At 43.7% G+C, this 11,252-nt stretch overlaps 1 protein-coding gene across 1 annotated transcript; it reads left to right on the top strand.

The window, feature by feature from the left end:
• Nucleotides 1-1,114: 1,114 nt before the first annotated feature.
• On the top strand, nucleotides 1,115-9,996 carry LOC120306015 (peroxidasin-like; the record flags this gene model as incomplete). Its single annotated transcript, XM_039338556.1, has 4 exons — nucleotides 1,115-1,438; nucleotides 5,652-5,810; nucleotides 6,977-7,059; nucleotides 9,840-9,996. Coding segments are annotated over exons 2-4 (343 nt in total), but the record flags the coding sequence as incomplete, so codon positions are not given.
• Nucleotides 9,997-11,252: the final 1,256 nt, after the last annotated feature.

The raw sequence follows: 11,252 nt of genomic DNA on the forward strand, positions 1-11,252 counted from the left end.
CTTGTCCATCCATGATCTAATAGGTAGTTTAAAGATTCAATCAGTAACACATCTCATTTCTTTTCAAAAGAAAGGTCAATACAACAGGCAGGATTGCCACGGAGAGCAAGGGTGATGCTAGACTAGACGATGTTGAAAAAAATCAAGATGGTGGCCAGGATTAGGACATCAAACATCTAGCCTGCATGTATAAAAAGGATGGATCTTTGATTGTGTGGATGCAACCCACATCCTCTCTGATACTTACCTCAACTAGGATACTTCCTCTTGCTAGATTTTTGGGTCTAGTTGAATGTTTCTCAACCTCAGCCATTAGAACAGGGATAGGCAACCTTGGCTCTTTTTTGACTCGTGTACTTCAACTCCCAGAATTCCTGAGCCAGCATGGCTTAGCTTGGAAACCTCTCCCTTTCCCCTCAGCGTGGCTGGCTCAGGAATTCTGGGAGTTGAAGTCCACAAGTCATAAAAGAGCCAAGGTTGCCTACCCCTGGACTAGAAGATGTGTGGACTTCAACTTCCAAATTCCCCAGCCAGCATGGCTGGCTGGAGAATTCTGGGAATTGAAGTCCAAACACCTTGAAGCTTGGAACCGTGTCTTTTTGTCCCCTAAGGCTAAATTCCTATATCCCAGGAGAAATGAAATTGAGAAGAGTAATCTTAGCTGTATTAGTGAATTCTTAGCCACATTAGTGAATATCAATTGAATAGGGGTCGCCCGTAAAGATTGATTTTAACAGAGTAACAGAGTTGGAAGGGACCTTGGGGGTCTTCTAGTCCAACCCCTTGTTCAGGCATCTTTTAATGCAGTGGTTCTCAACCTTTTTAATGCTGCGACCCCAACCGGTCATAAGTCGAGAACTACTCAACCGGTCGTAAGTCAAGGGCTACTCAACTGGTGCAGCACCGTTTGCAGAATGGGACTTTTGGCGGGCTCAGCAGGGCAGAGACAGCTTGGACAATTCCTATTGGCTTTTGAAAGCCAATAGAATTAGACTCTATTCAAGAGAGTCTATTCTATTGGCTTTCAAAAGCAAATAGAATAAAAGGGAGTAGCACAGTAAGGAAAAAGGGAAAAAAGTGGCGGACTGCGTTGTTTGGCGACCCCCGTGAAATGGTCATTCGACCCCAAATGGGGTCCCGACCCACAAGTTGAGAACCACTGTTTTAATGGCTGAGATTCACAAACATTGCCCGCCGAATCCACCTGGTCTTCTCAATCTTTCTCTGGGGTTTTCATTTAACCTTTGATGCTTAGTGGACAGGAGGTTGCACATTCCCACGAACCTTGTAGATGTCTCTTTTCCTTCTTCTCCTCCTGCAGATACCCCCAGGTTTTTAATAGCTCCCAGTGATCAGACCGTGACTGAGGGTCAAAATGTGGATTTGCCCTGCTCTGCAGATGGACATCCTCGCCCGATCATATCTTGGACAAAAGAAGGTATTTCCTTGGCATTGCTGTCTTCTGTAAGGATTTACAGTCATAGAAACATGAGCTGAAAGAGTCCTCCAAGATTGCGTTTCTTAACCTCAACAATTTTAACAGGATAACAAGAGTTGGAAGGGACCGTGGAGGACTTCTAGTTCAACCCCCTGCTCAAACATTTACATCACCACGATGTAAAAAAGATGTTGAGACTAATCAAGGAGAGAAGCAACCTAGAACTAAGGAGAAACTTCCTGACAGTGAGAACAATTAACCAGTGGAACAACCTGCCTCCAGAAGTGGTGAATGTTCCAACACTGGAAGTCTTTAAGAAGAGACTGGACAGCCATTTGTCTGAAATGGCATAGGGTTTCCTGCCTGAGCAGGGGGTTGGACTAGATGACCTCCAAGGTCCCTTCGAACTTTTGTATTATTATTATTATTATGGATCATCGCACAGTCAGCCAGTTGTTCAGACTGGATTTGGCATTTTGTCTACCTATCGAGTCCTTACCCAGGACCTGGGATAGGCAGATGTGGATATTTGATGGTATTACAGATATCGTCGCAGGATGGAAGCAGTTCCTAGTAAGGCCGCCTTTTGCAATTGACTAATGACGAATTTGTCAATGCCAATGGTTTTCAAGTGGTGCTCCAGTTGTTTTGGGATTGTACCCAAGGCGCCTATGACTGTTGGTACTACCCTTGCTTGCTTTTGCCACAGTCTTTCTATTTCTATTTGTAGGTCTTTGTATTTTGTTATCTTCTCCAGTTCTTTCTAGTCTATTCTGCTGTCTCCAGGCACTGCCACATCCACTATCCAGACTTTTTTGTCTTTCTTATCGACAATTGTTAATAAGTATGGGAGTGTTATGTGAAGGTGATTGTCATGTTTGAATTATGAAGTAAAAGGAGCAGTTTAATTTTATCATTTTCTATGACTTTCTCTATTTTATGATCCCACCAATTTTTGCTTACAGGCAAATTATATTTTTTGAAGATCTTCCAATGCACCATTGTTGCTACTTTGTCATGCCACTGCTTGTAATCAGTTTGTGCAATCTTCTTGCAACAGCTTACCAAGTGGTCCACTGTTTCTTCATCTTCTTTGCATAGGCTGCACTTACTGTCTGTTGCTGTCTTCTCAATTTTGACTTTGTATGCATTTGTCCTTAAGGATTGGTCTTGTGCAGCCAGAATTAGTCCCTCGGTCTCTTTCTTCAATTTTCCTGTTCTTAGCCATTGCCAGGTCTTGTTATTATCTGCTTTCCCAGCTATTTTTTTTCATGTATTGGCCATGTAGTGCTTTGTCTTCCCATGCCTATTCTGTTCTTCATTTGGTCTTTCTTGTAGGCCAGTTTGGTCTCTCCAGTAGTTAGTAAGCCTTCCTGATATACTAATTTCAGTGCATCTTCATCATTGTTATTCAGATATTCTTCCAAAGCCATTTTTTCTTCTTCAACCATCTGATGTACTTGTAGCATTCCACGCCCACCTATTTGCCTTGGTAGATAAAGTCTATCAATGTCAATGCGTGGATGAAGGGCGTGATTCATTGTCATGTTTCTACTGAATACTGGTCTATTTACTAGGAACTTGATTTATCCAGTCATGTGGCAGGAGATGTCAAATGCCTTTTGTAGTCAATCCATGCCACAATAAGGTTATTATTATTATTATTATGGATCATCGCACAGTCAGCAAGATGTTCAGACTGGATTTGGCATTTTGTCTACCTATCGAGTCATTACCCAGGACCTGGGATAGGCAGATGTGGATGTTTGATGGTATTACAGGTATCGTCGCAGGATGGAAGCAGTTCCTAGTAAGGCCGCCTTTTGCAATTGACTAATAGCGAATTTGTCAATGCCAATGGTGTTCAAGTGGTGCTCCAGTTGTTTTGGGATTGCCCCCAAGGAGCCTATGACTATTGGTACTAACCTGCTGCTTTTATGCCACAGTCTTTTCTATTTCTATTAGTAGGTCTTGATTTGTTATCTTCTCCAGTTCTTTTTCTCTTCTATTCTTGTATCTCCAGCCTGCCACATCCACTATCCAGACTTTTTTGTCTTTCTTATCGCACAAATTGTTAAGTATGGGTGGTGTTATGTTGCAGGTGCTTGTCTGTTAGAAATTCTGAAGTCCCAGAGCAGTTTTAAATTTATCATTTTTCTATGGACTTCTCTATTTTATGATTCCCCACCAGTTTTTTGCTTACAGGTAGGTAAATGAATATTTTTTGCAGATCTTCCAATGCCACCATTGTTGCACTTTGTCATGCCGCGTGCCTTCTGTAATCAGTTTGTGCAATCTTCTTGCTAACAGCTTACCAAGTGATCCACTGTTTCGTCAGCTTCTTTGCATAGGCGGCACTTACTGTCTTTTGCTGTCTTCTCAATTTTGACCTTGTATGCATTTGTCCTTTAGGCTTGGTCTTGTGCAACCAGAATTAGTCCCTCGGTCTCTTTCTTCAATTTTCCTGCTCTTAGCCATTGCCAGGTTTTATTATTATCTGCTTTCCCAGCTATTTTGTTCATGTATTGGCCATGTAGTGCTTTGTCTTCCCATGCCTCTATTCTGTTCTTCATTTGGTCTTTCTTGTAGGCCAGTTTGGTCTCTCCAGTAGTTAGTAAGCCTTCCTGATATACTAATTTCAGTGCATCTTCATCATTGTTCTTCAGATATTCTTCCAAAGCCATTTTTTCTTCTTCAACCATCTGATGTACTTTGTAGCATTCCACGCCCACCTATTTGCCTTGGTAGATAAAGTCTATCAAGGTCACTGGTGAATGAAGGGCATGATTCATTGGCATATTTTTCTTGGTTCGTCTGCTATCCATGGCTTTGAGTTCGCTTGAAGTCCCCCAGTCCACTATTCCACTGTGTACCTAATAACTGGGGTTGCCCAGGTGTTGATTGCCTTTATGGTATTTCCTCCATTGAGTTTGGACTTTAAGATCTTCTTCACTCTCTTGATGTATTCACCTCTAATCTTTTTCTTGACTTCAGTGTGCGTGATGTTGTCAGCTTGAAGGATACCCAAGTAGTTGTAGTACTCTTCCTCATCCAGACTCTTAATGTATTTTCGCTGGCCGGCATCTTGATTTTCCTTCAGTTTTCATGATTTTTTCATTGTTTGATAGTAAGTGTGGCACATTGTACCAAGCCAAAACTGCCCATTACAATATTCTTAGGCTTATACTATACGGACAGTGTGAGCAGCGAGTCTATTTCAAGGGAATTTTGGGTTTTGTTTTTCCTACAAGCTTCAGATCATCCATATAAAGGAGGTGGGATAGTCTGGCAGATGTTTTTGATGTTTGATAGCCATGTCCTGAGTTATTCAGTATTGTTGACAGAGGAAACAGTGCAATAACAAATAGTAATGGTGATACTGAATCTCCTTGAAATATTCCTCTCTTGATATTAACCTCTCCCAGCCTCTCACCATTGATCTGCAACTGTGTTTTCCATTGTGCCATCGATCTTTGCACAAATTTTCTGATGTTTCTACTGACTCCTGTTATTTCTAGGCACTTTATTATCAAATCATGTGGCAGAGAGTCAAATGCCTTTTTGTATGTAGTTCAATCCACGGCCACATTTTTTTTGTTTTCCCAGGGTGGTCTTCCTTCTCTTGCAGTTTTCCTCTAAGATCATTTGTCTATTAGGAGGCGAGTGATCTTCTGTTCCTCTGCTGTTGGGGCCGGTTTTCCTTTCTGCTCAGGTGGAAAGAGATTGTTTTCAAGTAGATGCTGTTGCACTGCATCAGCTACTACACCAGTTAGTAATTTGAAAGTTGTTGGTAAGCAGGTAATTGGCCTGTAGTTACCTGGTGTTGCCCCTTTTGCTGGATTTTTCATTATTATTATTATTATTATTATTATTATTATTATTATTATTATTATTATTATTATTATTATATTAACAATCCATTCTCTTCAACTGGTGCCAACTGGGTAGATAACACTCCTGTTTCCAAGGAGTCATCCAGGTCACGGTTGCTCCAAAGGTACTTTTTTCAAAAGGCAACTGGACTTTGTTTTTCCTTGAAGACTGTCAGAACTGAAGAAGCTTCTTGGATGAGAAGGGAAATATCTTCCAGGACAAACAAGGTCCAGTTCACTTTTGAAGAAGCACCTTTGGGACTTGTCCATCCTTTGTGAAGTTCAGAGTTTATGGAGGAGTTTCTCCAACAGCACCATGATTTCATTCCTCTTGTTCCTAGGTGGTCCATTACCAAACAGTTGGAGATACAGTGTCCTCTCCACGGGAACCCTGCAGATGGTTCAAGTGTCCCTTCATGATCAAGGCCACTACGAGTGCCATGCCATCAATGCAGTTGGAGCCCAGAGATTTTCCGTGAGCCTCAAGGTCACCCCACGTGGTAAGCGCATACACAAAATTCTTGCCGATCTTGTCTTCCCCATCCGGTTGACTTCCTTCCGCCCTTGAACCCGGTCTTCCCAAATCTAGTGTTCTCCAGAAGGTTTGAAGTTCAACGCTCATGGCCAACCCATCTGGAAGACACACCTTCCCTTAATTTCTGTTCCCCATGAAATACAGAATACAGTGTAACAGAGTTGGGAGGGGCCTCAGAGGTCATCTAGTCCAATCCCCTGCTCAAGCAGGAGAACCTACAGTGATGGCGAGCCTTTTAGAGACCGAGTGCCCAAACTGCAACCCAAACTCACTTATGTATTGTCGGGTGCCGAATGGGCGTGGCCCATTGGATGGGCGTGGCTGCCATGGTAACGGCAGACTGGGTGGGACTAAAAAGTTCAATCAATCAATTCCAACTTTGTGAGATCTTTTTTTCCCCCCGCAAGAAGTTGAAATTGATTGATTGACTGAACCTTCTTTTTTTGCACACGGCAGTGGAGGCCTAAAGCGAAAAGATCTTATAGAACCCAACTTAAAGCCTAGGACTGGGGTGATGGCGTGCGTGCTCACAGAGAGGGCTCTGTGGCACGTGTGCCATGGGTTCGCCATCACAGACCTACACCGTTTCAGACAAACGACTGTCCAATCTCTTCCTAAAAACCTCCAGTCATGGAGCACCCGCAACTTTTGGTGGCAAGTCATTCCACTAGCTCAGTGGTTCTCAACCTGTGGGTTGGGACCCTATTTGGGGTCGAACGACCATTTCACGGGGGTCGCCAAACAATGCAGTCTGCCATTTTTTCCCCCTTTTTCCTTAGCTGTGCTACTCCCTTTTATTCTATTGGCTTTTGAAAGCCAATAGAATAGACTCTCTTGAATAAAGTCTAATTCTATTGGCTTTCAAAAGCCAATAGGAATTGTCCAGGCTGTCTCTGCCCTGCTGAGCCGGCCAAAAGTCCCATTCTGCAAACGGTGCTGCACTGGTTGAGTAGTCCTCGACTTACGACCGGTTGAGTAGTCCTCAACTTACAACCGGTTGGGGGTTGCGGCATTAAAAAGGTTGAGAACCACTGCACTAGCTAAACCGTGATACCGTGCTTTCGCCCCCCCACTCCCCACCCCTTTGTCTTTCCTAAACAGTTATGCCTGTATTTCTTCATCCACCTCAAGATACCATTGCAGAAGTCGGGCAAGACATTGAGATCCCTTGTACCGCTCACGGGGATCCACAGCCAACGATAACGTGGGCGAAGGTCTGATGGTTTATCACTTAGTACAAGCAAGAATGCCTTTTGTGTAAAGGTGGGGAACACTGGGTGTGGGCTACTGATGTGAAATGGGCAGCCTTATTTTGAAGGCGGAAAGAAAATTCTCTTTGCCTTTGTATTGCATTTATTTCATTTATATCCTGCCTTCCTTATATTGCTTTTATAAACAACTCGAGGCGGCAAACATACGTGATCCTCCTTCTTCACTCTATTATTTCCACAACAACAATAACAACAACCCTGTGAAGTGGGTTGGGCTGAGGGAGAAGAATTGGCCCAAAATCATTGTGCCTGAGGCGGGACTAAAATCACAAGTCTCCTGTGATTGGCCCAAAGTCATTCATGGCTGAGGCGGGACTAGAACTCAAAAGTCTCCTGTGATTGGCCCAAAGTCATTCATGCCTGAGGTGGGATTAGAACTCATGTTCTCCTGGTTTCTAGTCTGGTACCTTCAGAAAAACTAGCTGGGGAATTCTGGGAGCTGAAGTCCACACATCTTACAGCTGTTGAGGTTGAGAAACTCTGATAAAAAGAGAAATATTTTGAGGCTTCTTGAATGTTACAATGCCTTTGGTGACATCTAGTGGTCACATCCAGAAAACACAATTGCCAGCTTGTCAGGGCTGCATGACCTGGCTGTTTTAAGGTGGCTGCTTTGAATAAAATAGAGCTGGAAGGGACCTTGGAGGTCCTCTAGTCCAGCCCCCTGCTCAAGCAGGAGAATGTACACCATCTCAGACAGGTGACTGTCTAGTCTCTTCTTAAAAACCTCGTGATGGAGCACCCACAATGTCTGAAGGCAAGCTGTTCCACAGGTTAATTGTCCTCACTGTTAGGAAATTTCTCCTTAATTCCAGGTTGCTTCTCTCTTTGGTCAGTTTCCAACCATTGTTTCTTGTCCTGCCCTCTGGTGCTTTGGAGAATAATTTGATCCCCTCTTCTTTGTGCTGGCCCTATTTCAGTTTAATGACACTTCTAGTCCAACCCCCTGCTTAGGCAGGAAACCCTACACCATTTCCGACAAATGGCTGTCCAGTCTCTTCTTAAAAACCTCCAGTGCTGGAGCATTCACTGCTTCTGGAGGCAGGTTGTTCCACTGGTTAATTGTTCTAAATGTCAGGAAATTCCTCCTTAGTTCTAGGTTGCTTCTCTCCTTGATTAGTTTCCATCCGTTGCTTCTTGTCCTGCCTTCAGGCACTTTGGAGAATAGCTTGACTGCCTCTTCTTTGGAGCAGCCCCTGAGATATCATGTACCCCCCCCCCCGCTATCATGTCCCCCCTCGTCCTTCTCGTCATTAAACTAGACATACCCAATTGCAGAAACTGTTCTTCATGTGTTTCGTCCTCCAGTCCCCTAATCATCTTTGTTGCTCTTCTCTGTACTCTTTCTAGAGTCTCAGCATTAGCATCATTTCATTTAATGACTGTTCAAAGCTACAACGGCACTGAAAAAAAGTGACTTATGACCATTTTCACGCTGACAACCATTGCAGCATCCCCCTGGTCACGTGATCAAAATTTGGGCACTTGGCAACTGGTTCACATTTACAATGTCATCATGTGATCTCCTTTTGTGACCTTCTGACAAGCAAAGTCAAGGGGGGGGGAAGCCAGACTTACTTAACAACCGTGTGTCTAACTTAACAACTGCAGTGATTCACTTAACAACTGTGGCAAGAAAGGTCGTAAAATGGGACAAAACTCACTTTAATAAGTGTCTGGCTTAACCAGAGAAATTTTGGGCTGAGTTGTCGTAAGTCGAGCATTACCTGTATTTACAATATAGATAGTCCTATAATGCAGGGCTTTTCAACCCGTGGTACGGGTAACACCTGTGGTACATTGGCACCTGGCAGGTGGTACACGACCATCCTAGAAAAGTGGTAGCAGGGGAGGGGAATGAGCTGAACCGGTGGCAGCACCGCACAAGCCTGAGCGAGAGATGGCTGGAGCTACAGGGCTGTCAGGGCTCAGCGGAAGCGCCAGGATCAGTGCTGCTTTCCAGCTGATCAGTGCTTCTTCGGGATTGTCAGGGCTCAGCAGATGCGCCAGGATCAGTGCCAGGTTCCAGCTGGAGCTCGGCGCTGATCCTGGTGCTTCTGCTGAGCCCAGAAGAAGCGCCAATCAGCTGGAATGTTGCAGCCTCTCCAGGGTCTTGTGATTTACATTCAGATGTTTGGCAACTGATTCATATTTATGACAGTCCCAGTGTCCCAGGGTCATGTGAAGTGACCAAAACCTGCTGCAACCACCCAGCAGATGGGGGGAATAAAAACCAAACACCCTCCCACCCCACCCCCGCTGCCAATCCTCAACAGAAATGCTCACAACAATGAAAACCTCGGGCAGGAGGAAGAGCGCTGCCGGGTGGGCAGGCAGGTGTCTTGCTCGGCTGTGGCTTGGGGGGCACTTTTTTCAGTGCCATTGTAACTTTGAACAGTCACTAAGCAAACTGTTGTAAGTCGAGGACTACCTGTACTTTATCACTTTTTTCCTTTTTTTTTTTGTCATCAAGTTTTTGACACCTTGCTAGGCGACTGGTGGTCCTCGGATGTTGCCATATGCTAAAAGTGGTACAATGGGTGAGAAGGTTGAAAAGCCCTGCTATAATGCAATAAAAAAAAATTTAAGGTGGTGGTTCTAGTTGCAGACACCCTTTTGTTTTTTGCTGACCTTCTTGGTGGTTTACTGTGAACACGATTGTGGTCTCCCCGCCAAAGAGAATTCTATTCACGCTCCAGATTCTTTTTTCTTTTCTGCACCAGGACAGGATTCAGATCACAGAGAGTGGCAAGTTCCACATCAGCCAGGAAGGCACTTTATCCATCCGAGATTTGGGACTGGCAGACCAAGGAAGATACGAATGTACAGCCAGGAGTAGCTCTGGGTTTATAACCAGTGCCATGCAGCTAACCATCATCGGTAAGAGAAACAGAGACATTCTTCGTTCAGAATGGATTTTATTTCATTTTTGCATAGAATGGAAGGTAGGAAGGAGACTTCTAACATTCTGCCAGGGAGACAGTGTCAAAATGTTAAGAAGGTGGGCAACAATGGAACTGAAGTCCCGGCTTTTTTTTACACATGTTGTAAATGATGTGCATAAAAAGAGGAGGGGCTTTGATTGTACGATTGTGGCTGCCATCTTGACTTTTTTGACCCCCATGGCAAATCTGCTCCCTACCCAATACTCTGCCTCCTTCGTATCATCCCAGACAGGTGTCTGTCCTCCTCTTCTCTCCTTCTACCTTTTTAACTTAATACTCTGCTTTATGCTGACTTAATCTACTGTGTGTTATAATCATGCATTGTACACCACTTGCACATTTGTAATAATGGGAAGCATTAAAATGGCAGCTATTTTTAAGAGACCCGGCAGCTATATCTAAGGATGCAGGTTGAAATTTCCAGGCTAAATAAAGGTAGAATACAGGTAAGTCCTTGACTTACAACTGTTCATTTAGTGACCATTTGAGGTTACAACGGCACTGAAAAAAGTGACATGACAGTTTTTGACAATTATGACTGTTGCAGCATCCCCAGGGTCATGTGATTTACATTCAGATGCTTGGCAACTGGCTCATATTTATGACGATTGCAGTGTCCCAGGGTCATGTGATCCCCTTTTGCGACCTTGTGACAAGCAAAGTCCAGATTCACTTAACAACTGTGTTACTCACTTAACCACTGCAGTGATTCACTTAACAACTGTGGCAAGAAAGGTCGTAAAATGGAGCAAAGGTCACTTAACTCTCTCACTTAGCAACAGAACTTTTGGGCTCAATTGTGGTCGCAACTTGAGGATTGCCTGTATGTTAATTCTGAAATAAACAGCATTTGCTGAGTCTTCCTTCCTTCCTTCCTTCCTTCCTTCCTTCCTTCCTTCCTTCCTTCCTTCCTTCCTTCCTTCCTTCCTTCCTTTCTTTCTTTCTTTTTCCTTTATTTCTCTTTCTTTCTTTCTTTCTTTCTTTCTTTCTTTCTTTCTTTCTTTCTTTCTTTCTTTCTTTCCTTATTTATTAATTAATTGATTTATATGCCACTGATCTCATTCTGAAAAATGACAGTGGGTGGCTGATGAGGATCAAATCCATCTGACCAAACAAGTGACACAAAATGTTGATGTTGCCAGCAGGTCTGAAAGAGGCAAAAATCATGGCATGACAACACAACTGCATGAT

This window comes from Crotalus tigris, unplaced genomic scaffold (genome assembly GCF_016545835.1).
Source record: "Crotalus tigris isolate CLP2741 ecotype Arizona unplaced genomic scaffold, ASM1654583v1 scf7180000017708.16309, whole genome shotgun sequence".
Classification (NCBI taxonomy): Eukaryota; Metazoa; Chordata; class Lepidosauria; order Squamata; family Viperidae; genus Crotalus; species Crotalus tigris.